Here is a 22,880-nt window from a genome sequence, read left to right as displayed (position 1 = left end):
GACTTAATGGAATATTTCATTACTCTCTGTGTTAGCATACTTAATGACAGTTACAGTCTACAACAAAAAAAACCCAAACTTCTGATCTGCAGCATCTCTCTCCATTCAGATGCCCTGTTAGCTCTGAATCTTATCAGGTATGTGGCTTTTAAAGTTATTTATTTTTCGGGGGAATAATAAGGTTCAGAAAAATAAGCCGAGAGAGATACAACTATAACTTCTTTCAGTGCCACACTTTATTTTATACAATTAAACAACATGCACACAACTATGTTGAATCAAGAGGGATACCCTCTATTTCTATATGCATTCTACAAAAATTTCCACTAAAGCAATGACATTTCATTCATCTCTGTAGGCTGACATTTTAATAGCTTTCCAATAAAAGAAAAAAGATGTGTCTATGTATTAGATGGCAATTTCTCATAGACAATGCTCTATGGAAAGGGTCGGCAAACTTTTTCTGTAAAGGGCTAGATACTGCCCCTCTGTGGGCATGGCTAGCAGGTTAGCAGGCCAAGGACAGTGCTGGCCCATCAGCAGAGAAGCCACTGATAGGCTGCCACCCAAGATGCCCCACCCTGGTCCCACCCCTCACCCTGGGAGTTAAGCTGAGGTTCAGGCTTGGTGATCTGCTGCTGCTCACCTGCCCACACATTCGTAGCTCAGAATGCAGAAACAGGCGGTGGGGCAGATTTGGTGCACAGGCCGTAGTATGCCAACCCCTGCTCTATGGTAATGCAAAACCTTACATGAGAGACCAAAAGGAACAATTCTACCATAGAAAGACATAGGAGGTGGGGCATTTTTGGTTCATTATTCTTCTTGCTTGTTACAGAGGTTTAAAGGTCCTGCCACTTTATCAGAAAAAACAGCAGGTTCAACCCTTTGAAAACATAGTCCACTGTTTTTCCTTTAGTTTAACACTGTAACCTGAAACTAGTTATGAAAGAAATTATCATTTAGAAAAGAATGAAATTCTTAAAGCTAAAAGTGGGCAAATACTGCCCAATCCTAACCCATTCCTGTCCTGGCTCCTTTGATTGGCTGGATTTGGGAAGTGATCAAAGTCTTTTTGAAAGAAGGTGATATGTCCTCTTGATCCAGCCATATTGGACAACTTTCACCCAGTCTCCAACTTCCAGTTTGGGGAAAAGGTTGTTGAGAGAGTGGTAGGGAAGTTCTATTGACATTTTTTTATATTGAAGTTAAAACAGTTTCCCAAACTGTTTAGCCAAAATGCATATCTGCAAATCCTCTACTCTTCTTGCCCCTCTTCTATGCCAGCCTATTCTAATTTGATGTTCTTCCAAAAACCAGCTTTGTATATATTTTTTTTCATACAATCTAAGACTTTTCCTCTGCCTGTTGATACAGAAACTCATAAGCACCTGTAACCAGCCACAACATCAAAATAATAGCATATGGATCATGATACAATTATGTGCTTGTATGACACCATCTTCATAATTATGTAAAGCCATATCAATTGTATCATGGCACCATAATGTTCATATTGTCACTTGCCCCTCCTAAGCCTCTCCCCTCCCCAAATTGCATGCACAGAGTCTTGCATTTTGTGAATTTGGGGCATTCCAGATTCTAGACCAGATACATTTTAATGGAACTTTCCCTCTTTATCTGTATCTGCTGCTGTTACTTAAGGCAACTCCTTGTCTACCTCTTGACTCAGGCAGAAACGAGTCTTATAGCTCCCAAGACAGTTTAAATGGCCTGTGATCAGGCAGAATAACCAATTAGAACCGCTGCTATTCTTAAATGAAAGCTCCATGCAAAATATTCCAGAATCCTGCTTGTCAATTTGTGATTGGATTAGCCATTAATTTCACATTCCACTGCTGTCATAAACATTACAGGAGAATAAAAATGCAAAAGACTAGCAATTTCATTTTTCCATGTGAACAAAAAGATGATCATAGTTGTCTTCTATTACCTTTCCCACCACAAACGATCCCAGTTAAGAAATGAAATTCTAATTAAATCATGTCAAATTATGACAGAATTTAATCACTGGCAGTCTAGTCAAGAATCTCCCAAAGAGTTTCAGGCTAGATTCAAAAGTATATTCATCTCTTTGGCAAACATGTAAAAAGTGAACGAAGTGGGAAATGGAACCCTTCTTATTATAGATAGGATATGAATGAGGTTCCCAGCACTGGCATGGACTGCAATAAATTACAAAGTCTGCATTCCATTTGCAGAAATAGTCTCAATTTATCATTTTATTTTAAAAAGATTCCATTATGTTAATGTCTTATAAAAGCACTTTCTGGTCTTTCTAGAAGGTCAACAGGGGACACAAATTATGAGATTTAGAACTATGTCAGAGAGCAAAGAAAAGTACTGAGCTTTAATAAAGAGAGCAACAAACATGGCTGCTTTCAATAATCTTTTAAAAAATGTAGACATATCTATAGGTAGATATAGATATATTATGTCCCATTTTCAGTTGTCACTTGCTAACTAATAGAAACTAGTTAATTAAAATGTGGGTTACTTTACAAAATCTCATTTCCCACAACACCATATTTAAGAGTCTGGTGGGTTTTTGTGGCACATTGCCCAGATACACACATCCCAAGAATAATAAAATATTATGCCTCAGAATGTAAAACAGATTGTCTCTAAGAGTTGAAAAGAAATATGGCTTCTAAATGTAGCAATTCAACAAATAGACTTTTCCTTGAAAACGATAAATCTTGTACATCTTCCCCTGCAACAGGAAGAAATCAGAATCTATTTAAATGCTTTTATAATATGACAATTCCTAGAGTTTAAAACAATTGCTCAGTACTGCAGATAATGCTTATTTTAGTTTTTTTGTTAAACCAAAAATAGATCTGGAGTAGCATAGACCCATTTTGAATCAAATGTCATGCAAGATGCTATATATATATATATACAATATGTGTGTGTGTCTTTGTATGTTTGTGTGTGTTTGTGTATGTGTATGTGTGTGTGTGTGTGTGTGTATATATACATATACATACACACACACACACACAGTATTAAAATAACAATCTGGTTCTATTAATTCATTAAGATGAAAAAAACTGCATACAGAGTAGGTATGCTTATGGAAAATAGTGTACAAAGGTTTTCTGTTAGGGGAAATTGCATAGAAAAATGGACACACATTTTAAACTGTATGAAAATGTATGCATATATTTTAATGTAGATATTTATATAAATATCAAATTTAAAGGCAAACGAGTGGGAATACGGGGCAGAATTTTCTATTTATTTTGTCTTTCAAATCATTGACTCCTGGCGACTGCTTGGACAAGTCCCTGCAGTCTTCTTGGAAAGATTTCAGAAATGGTTTGCCATTGCCTCCTTCCTAGGGCTGACAGAGAGTGACTGGCCCAAGGTCACCCAGCTGGTGTTGTGCCTAAGGTAGGAATAGAACTCACAGTTTTCTGATTTCCAACCTGGAGCCTTAACCAAGTAACCAAACTGGCTCTCTATGGGGCAGAATATAGAAAGTAAAATAGATTCAGCCATCCTTTGAAAGGATCCATGTACTTTAGAACAAAGGCAGCTGCTTCTTCATGTTTCCCCTTCTTTTGAAGAGCACAAAGTAGCATTAATGAATGAAGGATCTTTGAAGCTGATAAAATGTGGACATGAGATGATTATTTCTGCTTAGACTGGACAACACCAATTCCTTCACCTCTAAAGATAACTCAAATTCTTCTCCTTCATCATCATCATCATCTCTCTCTCTCTCACACACATACACATACACATGCGCATGCACAAAAGAACATATGCTTATCTCCTCTCTCAACTTTGCCCTGGTCAGCTTGACCAGGCTTTATTCTTCTCAGTTCCTTTAAGTTATTTTATTAGCTCAAAAGGGGTTCTTCTATTCTTTTTTGAAGAAGAAACAATAAATTCCCAAAGATTATGCTTTTATACTTACAGGCAGTACATAAATCTGTTCTGTATTGAGCAAATTAATCTCCAAGGACTCCACAAATTAATCTTTTTATTCAGAGAGCAAATGAACTTCCACTGATGGAAAAAGAACTGCAATTTGTCACCTGGATCATATTAATGTAAAGGAAAAAATGCATATACTATATGCCTATTTGCTTATGGCCACCTATTTTGGGGGAAACAACGTAAGATTTGTGAAAAACAGTTTGTTACACTCATCACTACAACTACAACTTAATAAAGCTTCAAAAGATGTCCCAAAGGAATATGAACACTGAATAAAACTCACCTCTTTCTTGAAATGATTATTTCAGATCAATGAACATGGATGAAAGCCAATTTAATTGCAATCTGTCGTGTTATTTTAATCCATCAAATGTTGGTTAATCCATGAAAGATTAGTATGAACAAGCAAGTTGTTCATTTGAAATGTAAGTTCCAACATCAAAACCCCCTCTGTACTGAACATAAGGACTCCTTTTGATATGAAATGGTAAATTCTTAGGTATTCCATTTTTGATGAAGGAAGATGAAAAGAGGCCATACACAGTGGTAACTGTGCTGTTTGTGTATATGAATCATTTGTTGAGCATTTATAACTGCTCCCACTGCACTGTATCACTACAGAAGTGCATGCCTTACCTGAGGCCCTTTAGATGGCTCAGTGCTCACATTTCGATGGAGTTCTCAATAAAGAGTTATCTACCTCCTCCTTCCCCCACCAAAATAAAACCCACAGATTATTTCAGGTCTTCCATATTCAGATTAATGCAATAATAAAATGGATAAGAGGAGGTAAGCATCATACTGTTTCTTGACCTGAAACTAATTTGACAGTGTAAGCTGGGACATGTGATAAGCAGTACAGTAATTTGGATTGCTCCTTTGCCTTAGGCAAAATGAGTCTGAGAACATTTGTTTGTAGATGCCCAATAACTAAACCAATTTTTTATTCTTTTGAAAGAGTCTTTATTCTTATAATTCCAGGAAGGTTTTGTTGAGAGCATATTTTGCTCTTTATTTAGCTCAAAGGACTCAGCTTGAAGCCCTTATTAGATGCTATATGCAATTTTTTAAAAAAAATCATCAGACAATGCCAATAACATATTCATGTTAATCATTGAGTATATATCTGTGGTTTTGATAAGTCCATGAACAAATCCTACTTAATAGATAAATTCAATATCCTAGATAGAATAATAAATGACCAGCTAGAATGAGGGCTGAAGTAGGTATAAAAGCATTTGTTCGTGTTCATTTTTCTTTATGCTTATATCTAATATTTTTTTCAGTTCTGTTCTTCCCCTGATGTCTAAACTGAGCAACTCTTTGGGGCACTGATCTGATCTTTGCAGCCCAGTTCTGGAAGCCCTATTTGATCTGCAAAGAAACAAATCAAACCAGAAACAAATAAAACCAAACTTTTAAATCCAGCTGAATTTAAAAGTAAAATAGCAGGGTGGTATATATTTAGCTGATAACTTGCAAAAACAAAACAAAACAAAACAATCACAACTTGAATGATTTCTGTGAAAGGGCTACTTTTCCCTTTAAAGGAATTGTAAAAAGGAATATTATATCAGCTAAACCCCAAAAGCCAGAAGGTGGGATGAGGCAAAAGTTCCTGCCAATTGGAAAATATACTTTTTTTTATTTTCTGAAATTCATCTAATCCCTGTAAAGCAATTTAAAAAGAAAAAAAATGATTGATTGGTGACAATGCAGTTGTTTTTCTTTTTAGATTGTTGTAGAAAGGAAAAATTAAATCCTCCTTCCCCTTGCAGTAAGGTCCCAAACATTCACAGTAACAAAATGGAAATAGAAATGGAAATAGAAGTTCACAGCTCTATCCTTACATAAAGTTTCAATTGGGAAATTGGGATTTTCTCTAATTTATTTAATTTACATCTCACATATCCACCAAAGATGACATTTAAGATGGCTAATAACAATACAATAATAAAATACAACAAAGTATGTTATAATTAAGACCTTAAGTCTCTTAACAAAAAAACTACATCAATAAGAAAAAAATAATAGCATCCACTGATTAAATCCTAGTTCAAGAACATACTGTATCAGGTCAAATAGTTAGAATCTATCTGAATAAATGTATCTTTGCATACTAATGGATGGGCATGCAACTAGATGTTCTAGAGCCTGGGAAGAATCACTGGGGGGAGGGACTAATTGTGCCCTCCCTCCCTCCCTCCCTCATACCATCGAACTGAAAAAGACACAAAAATATTTATGACCATCTAAATCAATGTTTCTCAACCTTGGCCACTTGAAGATGCTGGCCGGGGAATTCTGGGAGGTGAAGTCCACACATGTTCAAGTGGCCAAGGTTGAGAAACACTGGTCTAAATGAATGAATCTTTGATAGCTGTTTGTCAGAGAGATGAGTCATGTTAATATGTTTTCTACTACAGATTATTTTTGTTTATGTGTATTTCTTCCAGGATGGGTATGTTGGCTTATTCAGAGGTGACAGTGAGTATTGTTGCTAAGTTGAGGTTGTTAATATGTTTTCTACTACAGATTAAGGTTACTATGGTAACTAATCATTTTGGCCAGGTGAAGAGGTTGAATTTAATTGTCCCCTTTTCATGTGTTAATGGTTGCATTGCCTAAGGGAAGAACTTGCCTGAACTTGTTTTAGTTTCAGTTTCTCTTCTGTGTAGGCTTGCAGAGAATATGCAGCTGAGAGAAATCTCTCCTCTCAGCAAACAGCCTTTAAATATGTTTGTTTTCTGTAAATAAAATTATTTTTATAGAAATGCCTGGTGTGTGACTTTTCTGATCTCTCCTGGGCCAAAGGCTTTCTAGCACTCTGCCAACAAGTCATTCCTAAGGAGCTTAAAACGTAGGCAGGCACCCATTATAAATATCTGTCCTTTCAAATAGTCTGCTCTCAAGTCATAAAATTTTGTTGGTCATAATCAGCACTCTTCATTGTGCCTGGTATCCACTGAAGCTGTCATAACAAGGAAGGGGCAGAACTTCTTACAACTAGTCCCAATCGATTGTTCAGCTGCATCATTTTGGACCAGATGAATCACTTTTGCAATCACTTTTCAAAAGCAGCCACATTACCCTTCACACTGAAATAGGCTAATATGGATACAATTGAGGTATTGGGTATCTACATTAAGGATAATTCCATAAGTAGTCACAAGTCAGATGCCTGAGTCTTCTGGGGTGTTAAATCCCATCTAATATAGATTGAGCTTCCATTCCCTGAACCTGTTGCTTGATCAGGAGCACCTTCTTCATGTCTGTCCTTATCCACCACTTTACCAAAATCAGTCATGACTTTAGAATGCAAACTGCTTCTTTAGACTTGCATGTAAAGAAGGACAGGGTTGGATATCATCAATGTACTGGCTGATTGATTATGTGGCATCAATCTATTACTGGCACCAAACTGTAGAGTTCTAAAAAACTTCTCTCAGCTTGCTCATGTGTATGTTTAATAAAATGGGGAAGAAAATGGAATTCCAATTATACCATGGAGAAATAATAATGTCACTGAACATAATTAGTTCTTATCATCTCCTTTCTGAAATTGCCCCTCCAGGAAGGGTCAAAGCCAACATAATTGATATAAACATAATTGCTATAAACATTATAACCATCTCTATTTCTCTTTCTCAACTCAAAGTACCTGAAATAATACAAAAATTATATGGTTTTATGTATATAGTGATCCATGCATGTTGGTTTTCAGTAAACTGTATGCCCTAACTATTGGTTTCCTTTCCAAATGATCAGAACATCCAAGAATGCAAGTTCGCCATCCTTCTTTTCTTCCATTACAAACTGAATATTAGGGTGGATGCTATTTAGGTGTTCTAGGAACTTCTTGAACTCTTCTTCATCATGAAGATGTTCCAGATCATGAAAGTGTTATCCACAAACCAGAATCAGGACAATTTTGAAATTTTGTAAAGCTTTCACTTTAGCCAGGCTGGACACACTGCCCTCAGCAGTCCTTTTTGGACATTTTAAGGCTACTCCTAGGCACCTTCAACTATGTCCACGTGGTGACGGCTCAGTAGAAACCCTAAGCCATATGTCATATTGTTCCCTATATAAGGATTCTAGACAGATCCTTATATAGCCATTATTGAAGAAATTTCCAGACAGGGAGAGTGACTTCTATCTACTGTTACTTCTTTCAGACAAGGACCCAAAAATATCCTCCCAGATTGCCCAGTTTTGTGCTACCATCTGCACAATATGTAGCACCATCACTTAGATTTTGAATTTCTTAACATAGTATTTTATTTCAATTCATTTTAGAATTTTCATTCTTAATTAATTTTGGATTGTAGTGTATTGATTGCTTTTGTTTAGATATGTATGTATGTATGTATGTATGTATTAATGTAAGATTGTTACTATTGTATAGTTTCATTGTGTCTGGCCTTGAGGCTGTAATAAACATGATGGTACCAGAATCAGGTGGATGGCTTTAGTGGTGCAGTAACTATTGCCTTTTGTTCAAATTTCTTCAAGTAGAAATTGGCTATGACTGGACTCAGTGGGCTCCTCATGGCAACTCCCTCAGTTTGCTCACCTAATTAATTGTTCCAATGGAAGTAGCTGGTTTTGAGACAGTGATGGAGCAGGAAGAAATGGAGGCAGCAGCCAAAAGTTACATTCAACGCTTGTTTGAACATGTTGCTCACTAAGAGCGCCATGCAATGATGCAACAATGAGGCTGCCAATACAGTTCCAAACAGAGCCTCTTGGACCCTCAGAAGAATCTCCATCCAGATATTGTTTTAAATAACAGTGCTCTTCTTCATTTCTGGGTTTAGGTGATGTGACCCTTGAGTCTTTCTTAGTCCTAACTTCCAAAACTTTTTTTTAAAGGCATCTCAAATAATTCAACAATCTGGTCTGTAAATTTTCTCAATTCCAGTGCTGCCCAAATATTTCTTGTGTAACTATCAAGAAGGTTCTACTAAAATTCTTTTGCTCAGCCTAAAATATTGCTTTGTGCCTTCTGAATTTGGGGGAACAATTAGAATTTGACAAAAAATAAACAATATCTTGCACTAGAACTGAATGATTGTATCGCTGCTAGATTTTTTTTTTAAAAATTATTAAATATTTAAAATGAGATTAAAGAAAATAGACAGTTTGCTTCCTAGGTTGAAAGCAAAAATTAAACAAAGATAATTAAGTATGCATGCATAAGACTATGTCTGGCTACTGACTCCCAAATGGAGCTTGGGTACTATAAAATTGCAAGAGAAAATTCAGGTAAACCTAGGACCATCAGAGTATGTGTTGGTTAAAAAGGGGGGGGGGGAAACTGGGCTAAAGGAACTTTGAAAATACTGTCTATCTCAGAATTTTAATAACTTTACAGAAAAGACCAGGATTCAGCAATAGCAGAAGCAAATCACAATAATGCCAAAATGATGACAGGTACAATGTTGCCATCTAAGAAATGTTGCCCTTGCAACATTTGTATTTGCATCCCAGCATTTGATAGAAATACATTGCATGGCATTTGTGTGATGACATCATCATGCATATGCCATCATTTTCCCCCTCATCGGCATGTATGCCACACATTTGCAGCTGCGAGGAAAGCTTTACAAGAAGGAAAGAAAAACCTGCTCATTTTGACTGGGTAGACTCCTTTTGTTTAGCTGGTTTTTAATAAGTTACCTGAATTATCAGATGCAGTAGGAATTCTGTTGTCCAAAATCACAGCAAGCCCAGATGAGTCAGAAGGCAAAAGGTTGGTGTTCAGATCCACACGAGTGAGGCTTTGGGGTTCCCTTCCATTGCATGGTAGAAGGACAGTGGGATTTTCATCTTCCCTCTTCTGTGGATTCTGAATAATATGAACAATACTCTGCTGGGGTATATCACAGTTCTGGAGGAGGGGAAAAAAAATCAAATCCCCATACATGTTAGATTTTGAAATCATCATTATCCAACCTCATTTTTAAATAGTTCCCAAACACATTTAATATAGAATTAAATTAGAAGTAATGAATCTTAAGGAAAAGTGATCAGTGTAAATTGCCAAAGAGAACATTACTTAATTCACCAACAAGGTCAGAATATTTAGACATTTCTATACCTTAAACAAAAACCACCCAAACTAGTCAATCTTGATGAAATGCTGTACATGATGATGGCAAAGATTGACTCATTGAGCCTTGTGTTTCATAAGCATCGCTGGAAAGTGAATTCCATACAGTTTTATATGTTTTATATGGCCCCTCTGGGCCACTTTATTCAAAAATTATGCAAGAGTATTTTTTTTAAAATAAAAACTTTTATTAAGTTTAAAGTAAAGATAAAAACCACAAAAAAGCAAAAAACAAAGATTATGTAAAGAGGTGACTTCTGACTTTAAACAGCAAAAATATACAACAATCTTCCATAATTAGTCCCTTACTGTATCTTAAACTAAAATTACATTATTTCTATAAATCATTGCATTAGCACATTATAAAAATCACTAAATACAATTGCTCCCTCCCCTTATATTAAAATAAAATAAAATATATAAACCACCTGAACAACGACCCCCCAAAAACACTTATTTAATTATTTCCTTCCTACCATTATTCTATGTGTTTCTGTCTACAATAATAAAAATCAAACTAAAAAACATAAATTATCTGCCCTTATAATTAATAATACTAAAATTATAACCATCTTAATCATATTAAACTTAAAACCAGGCACTTATTATGTGCCTTATTAATCTTAATCTAAATCATTAAAGAGGAATTAAATCAAACATGCCTTAAAAGCAATCCAAATGAACATTCTCAAACTCTTACCCTTACCCTTACCCCACTTCAGAACAGTCCAAAACATTCACATATCTCCACAATAAACACAAGGCATTTTTCACAGACAAATCAAACAGCCCAACTCCCCCCTTAAAAAAAAAACCCTCAAACTTCTCAGCAAAAAAACCTCCCATAGATAACAACACTTTCCTTCCCATAACATTCCATCAAAAAAGTCAATTGAAGATCAAATTAAAAAACAGATAAATTGTCTGCTCTTATAATTAATAATACTACAATTATAACAATTTTAATCCTATTAAACCTAAACCAAGCATTTATTATTATACCTTATTAATCTTAATTCAAATCATTAAAAAAGAATGGAATCAAACAAGAGCAATCCAAATAGACTTTCTTAAATCCTTATCGTTTTCAAAATATACCAAAACATTTACATATCTCCACAGTACACACAGAACATTTTTCATAAAAAAATCAAAGAGCCCAACTGCCCCGCTTGAAAACTCTAACTTCTCAGCAGGAAACCTCCCATGGGGAAAGACCTCTTCCTTCCCATAACATTCCATCAACAAAACAAATTCATTTATAATTTGCACTCCGATCTGTTCCTTAGCTTCCTTCAATTCCACAATCTGGTCATCGTCTGGCATTTCAACAGAAGCTTCAATCTCACAATCAGTAAAAACATTTCCATCATTGTTAGGCTCTTCAACTTCTTCCACGTCTTCCCCAGCCAGATGACAAATTCTAAAGCTAATATTTTCCACAATGTCCCAAATATCTTGCATAATAACTTGACAGGAATCGAAAAAAATCTGTTTAAAAATCTGTTTAAGCTCACAACAAAACTCTGAGAATGTCTGCTTGAAATCCTCCATGTCTCAGGCAGTAGATTATGATGCCCCCTAGATACTTAACTAGTGAAAGTGGAAAATAATGGAAAATTTCCAAAGATGTTTATACAGGTGAAAGTATAATCACGGGCAGCTCCCCAGGGAAAGTAGAAACAGTGGAGTCCTCGGTGCTCTCCGAGCCTTGTTGTTTTCTTGCAGATGTTTCATTGCCAGACTAGGTAACATCTTCAGTGCAAAGAGGACTGGGCCTTGCTCTCAGTTTATATACTGTGGCTTGCCCTTCTTGTGTTGGTGGGGGTGTTGTTCTCTCCTTGGGAGTTCTTTGATTGGGCTGTTGTTTGCTGCTTGGTTGATTGACTGAGTTAATAGTTCCTTGATTAGGATGTATTGTGCTGTTTGATGGTTTCAGAAACAGAAAGTGAAGGTTTAAAACAGCAGATTCAACGTGTAGGAAAATATTAAATTCTTCAAATTCAGTGCAGAAATAATAGCAGGGAGACAATTATTTATTCTCAATTCTCCTTAGTATTTGAATGAGAAAATAAGCCAAAAAAAAAAATAATAATAATCCCAAAAATAATGATAGGCACCAAGAGAGCTCTCTTCTCCTTGCTGTAGAAAGTCTCTCTTAGGGTACATAACATATATATATATATATATATATATATATATATATATATATATATATATATATTGGGTGATGTAGAAATGGGGTGGCTCGACTTAGTGTCCCATTAAAGCTACAGCATGGCTTGGAAATGGTGACGTCCCAGCCTCCTGGCAGCTCTTACCAGATTAGCGTGAATGCTGCTTGCGATTCTCTGGCTGCAAGTCACCGTTCTGGAGGGCAAATGGAATGATTCTGAGTGTTTTCTTTATTCATGAAGATGCTTCTGGGCTTCAGCAAAAAGCCTGCCTGAGCCCAAAAAACTGCCGCGTTGTCAGTTCTGTCCACGGAACCCACAGGTACAGCTGTTCAGTTGGCCATGTGCCCACTGGAAGTCCCAAAAATTATGCAAGAGTACTTTTAACTTATGCTTTTTCCACATCTGGGGCCAAATTTGTCGCAATGGAGACTTCCTCAAAGTTTCCCCAAACTTCTGTACATCGCCTTTGAACATTTTTTTCTGCAAAAAGGGGTCAACCAGAAAGAAATCTATCTTTCCCCCTGTAATAAAACATGTGCCAACTCATTGTCTATGCCTATGTTTAATTGTATAGTTTTTATAGACTATCCCAACCATTCTGACAGTGTATAAGTAAGGAAGCAATTAAAAACTAATGTAACGTTACATAAAAACTAAATGGATGCTCAAAATTTTCATCCTGGGCTAAAGGCCTGCTGAAAAGGAATGGTCTTAAGTGTCTTTTGGAACCTTAAAAGGTAGGGAATATGTTTACCTCAAGGAGCAGAATGTTCCACAGTGCAGGGTCAACAAAAAAAGGCCTGCCTTCTGGGCCGTGCCACCTCTTATTTCAGATGGAACCTTCACCAAGCCCTCACTAGATAACTCAGACAAGATGGATCTGTTCACATTTAACAAGGTGGTCCCTGATGAAACCTGGTGCCAGGCCATATACTGTAGCTTCATAGGTGAGGACCAGCACTTTGAATTGGATTCAAATGGCAGGCACTGCAGTGACTCTAAGATGGGCATGATACTACCTCTAATATACTTCCCTGACTAGCCATCTGGCCAGTGCATTCTCCACTCGTTGTGTGTCTGCAGATTCCTGCCCAGCTTTGACTAGTGTGCCAGTTATGGTGCTATCTGTACCAGAGGTCCCTGGAAGGTGTGACTCGTGTCTTATCAAGACACTGGTGGACCACTCTATTGGAACAGGGGCAGAATCCACTGTCAGAATGTTAGTGAATGAAATTTGCTACTTCAGAATGACACCCATGTATCCTAAGATCACAGATCTTAGAGATACCTGTAAGATTCTAGCTCATTTTAAAGTGCTGGTAATTACTTATAAAGCCCTACATGGCCTAGTGACAGGGTACACTAAGGGCCAACTTGTCTACAATGAGTTTGCCCAACCTGTTAAGTCATCCTGGAAGTGTTTATTGCATGTTCCAGGGTTATGTAAAGTAAAAGAAGAAGCATGGACTAACAAGCCAGCTTTCTCTACAGGGGCTCTGGCTCTGACATTGAGTAATATGCTGTTCCAAATATTAATCTGGCTCCCTCATACTTGGCATTTAGAACAGCACCTGATCCCTAGGTGTAGTTATTGTTGTTGCTGCTTCTGCTTCTTATACAGACTATAGATAGTTCTAGTCGAATTTGGTACTTTGGACTATCAGATCCTTCCTAAGGATCTAGAACAGTTAAAGATAATGTCATCATATATGCACTGTTCTAAGTAATGCTTTTTGTAACTGATGAGTTGTCCCTCAATCAATACCACCTATATACCACCTTGAACTCCTAGAGGAAAGATGGGATATAAATCTAACATAAGTGCATGCACACACACACACACACACACACACACAACAACTGTTATTTTATGTTAATGCAGTTTCTTCCATCTGTTAACATAAATACCCTAGATGACTGGTGCATTTTTCCTGAATATGTTGCATTTTAAATAAATATAAACCACAGCTGCACTAGGATGTATATTACATTACATTTCAACACCTCAGGCATTTACAGGCATGACCTTAGAAGAGTTTGCTCACTTCCATGCCAGAGTTAGAAGCTTCTGATGGCAATACATCAGGGGTACCAGGGGAGGGCAGGGTGGAAGGAGTGTGGGAGTCCTAGGATCATTGGTTCTTAGGTCTGTAAGGGAAAACCATGGTGCATTTGGCCCCAATCCATCTCCCAAGAAAATAAATAACCAAACCACTTTTTTTTTTTTGAGGGAGGGGGAAGTGTCTAAAGTCTGTGTTTATTTAAAAAAACCCAGCAAGCTCTGCAAGGAAGTTTTGCACACCTACAATTAGTAGTCATATTTCTGCTTGGAATTTTAGTAGCTCCTCATCAGTAAATTCATATATTCATATGTGTAGAAATTCAGAACCGTTTCAAGTCAATTCTTCTAAATTAACCACAGAGATAAACATTCTTCATGCGTGTGAAAGAATGACCATTGTGCTCCCAGGCCAGAGACGAGAAAACAGGGCCAACTGCCCTTCCCTCCCTACCCCTGATGTTGTGAATGTGGGCTACCCTTATTCTCCCAATGGCCGCATACTGAATACAGGCCCTGAAGTGAAACTATAAGCCAGCTTACAACGAAGCAGGGATGGGCAACCTGTGGCAACAACGTATTGCTGAACAACCCCAAATGGTGTAATCAATGATGAGAAATCCTGGGAATTGTAGTTTAGCAACATCTGAAGAGTGGCAAATTCCTACTCACAATGTAAACAGTTGAAAGGGACACAACCAGGGCATGGAGCCAGTCCCTCATCAACATGTGAATGCTGTCCATGTTAGTGATATATTAAAAGTTTACCTAACAGTTTATTCTGGACTCATATCCATGGAAATCCATAACAGAGTTCTACACTTTTATTTTACTAAAATAAAATTCCAGATGTTACCTCACCAATACTGAAATGGTGACCGGGTGGGAGTAGTGTGCATACCCACATATTATTTAGGCACCAAAAGAAGGCCTGCACAGAGCTAGTGACATTACTATAAGTTGTAACAGAAGCTATGGAGGTAGATGGAGGAATGTAACAAGAAAGGAGTTTCTGTGTTCAGTATCAACATTTGATTCTTCCTTTGTCTCAGTTCTATTATTTTACCTCCCCATTCTATTATTTGTCTTTCAGTAAGTTTCACTGGTAGGCGCTCTCTCTCTTTCTCTGTGTGTGTTTTTGCTTTGTTCTTTAATGTACTCAGCAATATGGCTTTACTTCATTCTCCCCCACCCACCATTTTTTGTTTGGCTATAATTTAACTAACAACATTTTTTAAATTTATTTAGAATTGCTATACTTACACTGATATATTATACAAAGTTCCAAAATATGAAAATACATTCAATTCTTTAAAATGAATTTAATAACCCCTTTCCAAGGAAAATAATAATCCAGACATTAAAGACTTATCAGAACAACGACTATTACATTTTATTAGCCAAAGGCTAATACAATGCTTTAATGGTCAAGCTTCATGTTAAGATTGAATAGAGGATATTTTTACTCCATCAATATTTTAATATTAACTAATGGTCATTAAAGGTTATGTCAGAGTGCAAAATCCCTACCAAAGATTATTCTGTTACACAGTTTAAGCCACTAGCAGCAAGTTTCCAAATCCCATTCATTTCTCAAGGGCTTCTGCAATGCTTTGTGAATGCATATACCATAAAGACTAGAGTGTCTTACAACAGTGGTTCTCAGTATATTTTTCTGAAATCAACCTGAGAATTGTAGGGGGTCTCACGAGACCATTGAATAAACTCTCCTTTAATTCTAAAGACATATTTATTCATATTGTAATAAATTTTAGAGATAGTCCATTACCGGCTTGACCAGCAAAATCCGCCTAGAGTCCCTCTTTTGGGGAAGACGGGTGGTAATTAAATTTGAATAATAAATACATAAATAAATAAATCAACCTTTTATTGGAAAATCGCACACCATAAGACTGAGCTTCATTAGCCTATTTGATAATCCAGCTCTAGATCAGATGGCCTTATTTTCTGTGATCAAAAAGATAAATCTTATTAAAATAGAAATACACTTCTCCCTGTCTGTTTTGTATACTTTCTATGGATTACTGTTTTGGAACCATTTTGGACATATAATTGGAGAAGCAACATATAGCGAAAAAGACTACCATATTAAAGTTTAAACCTATTTGTTAATATGAATACTTTATCTTTTGAATACATGGATTTAGGATTATGTTCCTTCAGTTTCAGAACTGTTGCTTCCCATCGTGAGTGGCAAAAGTGAAGATAATGTACTCAACAAAACTGATATTTGAAGCTGTATTTTTTTTAGTTTAAAAAAAAGGTGTCCAGAGGCAGAGCTTGACAGACTGGCAGTGCTGAGTAACAGGTCTGGGAAATCACAAGTTCAAGTTTAGAGTTAGCTCTACACTTAGTGAATGTCTGAGTCTGCCACACTCTGCTTAGAACAGACTTATTTCATAGAATGGTTGCAATAATAAAATATGCATATAAGAGAGAATAACAAGTTATTTTGTCACCTAGATGGGGTAGTATACGAATCCATTAACTTGATTCATTGATATAATATTTCTAGATCCCAGTTGCGATTCAACGCAAAATGTTGAACAATCAATGGTGGATTCCAGATTTATCTTACTTATTGTTGGAACACAGAGGGAAATGGGTCTGTCAGGATTGGTTAAATAAACACAGAACATGGTAAATGCCATTTAAATCATAATACAGGTAAATAGCACAATATACACAGTCTGGCCTAGCAGTATGAAACCAGTTCATGCTATTTTTTATACTACCGTTCCAGTAAACACAACTGTAAGAGAATAGATTTTCTTTTATGACACAATTAGGTTGAGTAACAATTAAAAAATTAATAATGACTACTAGAGAGCTGAGGCTGTAACACAAGACAAAGCTGTCACATAAGAAATAGCTTTTAAAAGTGGAAGTACCATATTCACTTTAATGTAAAATCAATTTTCAGGGACAGAATTCAAAGGCACATAAAGTAACGAGAGAGAGAGAGAAACATAAAAAGTCTTCAGTGGAGGAAAAACTAAAAACACCACATCTGATTGCAGTATTATTACTACCTTCTAAGACTTAAGAGGTCAGATTGCATGTTGTATCTTCAAACTGGTATGCACAGAAAGAAAATCAGTTGGGAAAAACCACATGAGCATCCTCCCTGCCTAATTAATTTTACTTTTGCTTAGAGTTATAAAAACTGGAGTGCAGAAATCCAAATCACCACTAGATGGCAGGAAATAGCAGTTTCCATATTTCGTTACTGTCATCTAGATTTTGCATCCCAGATCTGCTAGTTCTACTTTTGCTGCATAAACAAATGATGATAGACAAGGCACTATAAAATGGGTCAAAAAAGTATTTCCCATTCTTTCTTCACTCTCTCAAGAAAAATGGGATATTACAGAGCCTGAAATCTAATGTAAATCCCGTCATTACATGCAGCAATTGCTCAAGATAAGCTAGCATAAATAATGAAGCAAGTACAATGTCTTACTATCAGAATCTATTAATATATGCAAAACCCCTGTTCCTGTACAAACATTCAGATTAAATCTAGACTGTGTTTCCCAACTTACTTCATAATGTGGGACTTCCAGAGGAAGAAATGGCACGCTGAAGATGGCTCCAAAAAGTGAAGCCAATAACCACAGTGGAATGAAGAACCGGCAAATACACTGGCTCTTTGATAATTACTCCCCAGACAAGGAGAGGACTTGAGATTGCCCACAAGTGCTCCAGAGAGCTGCTCCTCATGAGGAGACCACAGGATAGCAGGTTTTGAGCTCTGGGAGACAAGGGAATAGCCATCTTGCTCAAATAGTAATCAGTGCCTTTGAAAGGACAGTAGGTTGACATGCTTCCTTTTCAAATCATTTTTGGAAATTGCTTGTTAACTGCTTTTCAGCTATTAGAAACCTTTGGATCACCAAGTGTGACAGCACTGGGTGAGTTTCCTTCAATCCTTAGCAAAAGAAGTTTTAACTACAAGTTTAAGAATTCAAAAAAAAAAAATTGGGGGGGGGGAATAAACAGCAAAAGGGTGATTAAAACTTTGATTTTAGAAAGTTACAAACAGACTAAATGTCTAGATAAATTTGAAATAAAATTTTGTAATTAATTATAAAGAATCCTTCCTGTGGGAAAATGCTTTTGTTTTGAATTTTTAAAAATATTTAAAACATAATAAGGTAAGATGTTAAAAACTGGACACCAGAGGGAACTAAAGATTACAATTAAAGGAGAAGAAAACCAACTCAACTTTAAAATTACAGAATGATGCAATATATTCTAACATTGGGCATACTGAAGTATATATTTTTACAAAGAATTTATTGAGTTTAAAGCAAAGATAAAAACTACAAAAAAGCAAGAAAAAACTACAAAACAAAAAAAGAAGAAAAAAATTACAGAACACAAGAAAAAAAAATTTAGAATTACATAAAGAAGTGACTTCCAACTTTCGACAATATACAGCAATTTACATAATCAAACCCTTTTCTAAATCAAACCAAGATCACATTATTTCTATAAATCATTCCATTGGCACATATACTGTATAAATCATTAAATATAATTGCTCCTTCCCGTTATATTAATAAAAAAAGAAAATATATAAATTTCTAAATCAGCTTCTCTCCCCCCAAAAAACAACCTTTATTTAACAATTCCCTTCCTAACACTGCTTAATATATTTCTGTCCACTATAACAAAAATTGAATTATAAAATCATATAAATTGTCTACTTTTATAACTAATAATAATACTACAATCAATCTCAACCTTATTAAACCTAAAATCAATTATTATTATTATACCTTATAACTACCTATAAATCTTACAAATCAAACAAACCTAAAACAAGACCAGTAAATCTTAATCCAAGTCATTAAAAAGAACTGAATTCATAAAAACCTCATTATCAATCCAATTAAACATTCTTAAATTTTTACCCCACTTCGAAATAAACCAAAACATTTACGTAACTCCATTTTATGCATAAGGCATTTTTCACAAAGAAATCAAACAGCCCAACTGCCCCCCTCAAAAACTCAAAGTTCTCAACAAAAAAACCTCTCACAGAACAAGACCTGTGCTTTCCCATAACAATCCCACAGCAAAACAACTCTGTTAGCAATCTGCTGTCCCTTTAACCCCTTCACCACCAGGTAATCTTCAGCAAAAATATTCTTTTCTCTAGTAGAATCTTCATCTTCTTCTAAAATGTCCTCAGCCAGATGACACATTTTAAAGCAGATGTTTTCGATAATATCCTGAATATCTTGCAAAATAGCTTGGCAGAAATCTGACAAGATCTGTTTGATGGTCTGTTTCCAGGTCTGCACAAGCTCACAATGGAACTCTGAATCTCCTTGCAATCCTCCATTTTTCAGGCAGTAGATTATTGCGCCCCCTAGATACCTGACTCAGCAGATTGGAGTTAATGAGTTAATAGAAAAGATCCAAGTGAAATTGGCAGGAGAATGTGCATTAACAAGCAAGTCCCAATGAAACCTTCAACAAAGGATCGTTACCTTGTCGTGGTGCTGGAGCTTGAGCACCTCAATGATGCCATGAGCTAAACCGTGAAGGGCCACCCAAGACGGGAAGGTCATGACAGAGAGGTCAGACTAAATGCGATCCCTGGGGAAGGTAATGGCAACCCACCCCAGTATTCTTGCCGTGAAAACTAAATGGATCAGTACAACCAGAGATATGTCAGTATACCACCGGAAGATGAGACCCCCAGGTCGGAAGTTGGCCAAAATGCTACTGGGGAGGAACAGAGGATGAGTTCAACTAGCCCCAGACGTGATGATGCAGTTAGCTCAAAGCCGAAAGGACAGCTAGCGGCCGATGGTGCTAGTGGTGAACGGCGAATCCGATGTTCTAAGGATCAACACACCATTGGAACCTGGAATGTAAGATCTATGAGCCAGGGCAAATTGGATGTGGTTATTGGTGAGATGTCAAGATTAAAGATAGACATTTTGGGCGTCAGTGAACTGAAATGGACTGGAATGGGCCACTTCACATCAAATGACCCCCAGATCTACTACTGTGGACAAGAGGACCACAGAAGAAATGCAGTAGCCTTCCTAATTAATAGCAAAGTGGCTAAAGCAGTGCTTGGATACAATCCAAAAAAATGATAGAATGATCTCAATCTGAATTCAGGGCAAGCCATCTAACATCACAGTGATCCAAATATACGCCCCAACCACAGATGCTGAAGAAGCTTTAGCAGAGCAGTTCTATGAGGATCTGCAGCACCTACTGGACAACATGCCTAAAAGAGATGTTATTTTCATCACGGGAGACTGGAATGCTAAGGTGGGCAGTCAAATGACACCTGGAATTACAGGTAAGCATGGCCTGGGAGAACAAAACAAAGCAGGACATAGGCTGATAGAATTTTGCCAAGACAACTCACTCTGCGTAACAAACACTCTCTTCCAACAACCTAAGAGACAGCTTTATACATGGACTTCACCAGATGGACAACACCGAAATCAGATTGACTACATCCTTTGCAGCCAAAGGTGGCGGACATCTATACAGTCGGTAAAAACAAGACCTGGAGCTGACTGTAGTTCAGATCACGAATTTCTTCTTGCACAATTTAGGATCAGACTAAAGAGATTAGGGAAGACCCCCAGATCAGCTAGATATGAGCTCATTAATATTCCTAAGGAATATGCAGTGGAGGTGAAGAATCGATTTAAGAGACTGACTTAGTAGATAGGGTCCCAGGAGGAACTCTGGACAGAAGTTCGCAACATTGTTCAGGAGGTGGCAACAAAATACATCCCAAAGAATGAGAAAACCAAGAAGCTAGAGTGGCTGGGCTTGAGGAATCCAAGGCTGGAGTTAAAATCGCTGGAAGAAACATTAACAATCTCAGATATGCAGATGATACCACTTTGATGGCTGACAGCGAAGAGGAACTGAGGAGCCTTATGATGAAGGTGAAAGAAGAAAGTGCAAAAGCTGCCTTGCAGCTAAACCTCAAAAAAACCAAGATTATGGCAACCAGCTTGATTGATAACTGGCAAATAGAGGGAGAAAATGTAGAAGCAGTGAAAGACTTTGTATTTCTAGGTGCAAAGATTACTGCAGATGCTGGCTGCAGTCAGGAAATCAGAAGACGCTTAGTCCTTGGGAGAAGAGCAATGACAAATCTCGATAAAATAGTTAAGAGCAGAGACATCACACTGACAACAAAGGTCCGCATAGTTAAAGCAATGGTGTTCCCTGTAGTAACATATGGCTGCGAGAGCTGGACCATAAGGAAGGCTGAGAGAAGTAAGATAGATGCTTTGGAACTGTGGTGTTGGAGGAAAATTCTGAGAGTGCCTTGGACTGCAAGAAGATCAAACCAGTCTATACTCCAGGAAATAAACCCAGACTGCTCACTTGAGGAAATGGTATTAAGGTAAAAACTGAAATACTTTGGCCACATAATGAGAAGACAGGACACCCTGGAGAAGATGCTGATGCTAGGGAGAGTGGAAGGCAAAAGGAAGAGGGGCCGACCAAGGGCAAGGTGGATGGATGATATTCTAGAGGTGACGGATTCGTCCCTGGGGGAGCTGGGGGTGTTGACAACTGACAGGAAGCTCTGGCGTGGGCTGGTCCATGAAGTCACGAAGAGTCGGAAGCGACTAAACGAATAAACTACAAAACCCAATGAAACTGAACAAAGAACTAGAGATTCTAAACTGCAGATTCAAGGTGTAAATCATTAAAACCTTCAAATTCAGTACAGAAAAAAAAACTATCAGGAAGGCAAACATTTATTCTCAGTCCTCCTTAATCTCTAAACAGGAAGACAAGCCAAAACATAAACATAATTTAAGGGTGTAATCCAGAAATTTTCATGAGTAAGGATGGCGAGCAGGGGGCTCCCATCCAGGCTGTAAAGCGCATGCATAGCACTGAGGAATTAGGTAGCCATTCCAAGAGACACAGATCGGGACCGCCTTAACCTTTGGGGTTTATATGTCTGGGTTTTTCCCACGCTTCTTCAGTTTGTTAGGATTTTCCTGTTATGTAGCAGCAATAAAACACTAGAGACTTGTTCCTTGTCTCAGCGTGGTTCCTGGCTGTTAGGACAGAAATAATGATAAGCATCAAGAGATTCCACTTCTTTTTGCTGTAGAAAGCATCTCTTAAGGTACATAAACTTAAAAAATATATTTTAATAATATTATATACACACACACACACACATATAATATATAATAATATATATATATATAAATAATATATATTTTAAGTTTACGTACCTTAAGTTTTCTGCTCACTTGAGGGAATGATATTAAAGGCAAAACTGAAATACTTTGGCCACATAATGAGAAGACAGGACACCCTGGAGAAGATGCTGATGCTAGGGAGAGTGGAGGGCAAAAGGAAGAGGGGCTGACCAAGGGCAAGGTGGATGGATGATATTCTAGAGGTGACGGACTCATCCCTGGGGGAGCTGGGGGTGTTGACGACCGACAGGAAGCTCTGGCGTGGGCTGGTCCATGAAGTCATGAAGAGTCGGAAGTGACTGAACGAATAAACAACA

General features: G+C 37.1%; 1 protein-coding gene across 2 annotated transcripts in view; it reads right to left on the bottom strand.

Annotated features, from left to right (window-relative positions):
* The window catches only part of PRKN (parkin RBR E3 ubiquitin protein ligase), a 783,657-nt gene that overhangs the window by 497,363 nt on the left and 263,414 nt on the right, over nucleotides 1-22,880 (bottom strand). For both annotated transcript variants that reach the window (XM_063307777.1, XM_063307772.1), the window contains exon 3: nucleotides 9,652-9,862. In XM_063307777.1, coding sequence (XP_063163847.1) covers nucleotides 9,652-9,862 — 211 coding nt within the window. The remainder of the gene's footprint in view (nucleotides 1-9,651; nucleotides 9,863-22,880) is intronic.

This window comes from Candoia aspera, chromosome 1 (assembly GCF_035149785.1).
Source record: "Candoia aspera isolate rCanAsp1 chromosome 1, rCanAsp1.hap2, whole genome shotgun sequence".
Lineage (NCBI taxonomy): Eukaryota > Metazoa > Chordata > Lepidosauria > Squamata > Boidae > Candoia > Candoia aspera.
Note: the sequence above shows the minus strand (reverse complement) of the source record. Positions and strands in the feature narration are given on the sequence as shown.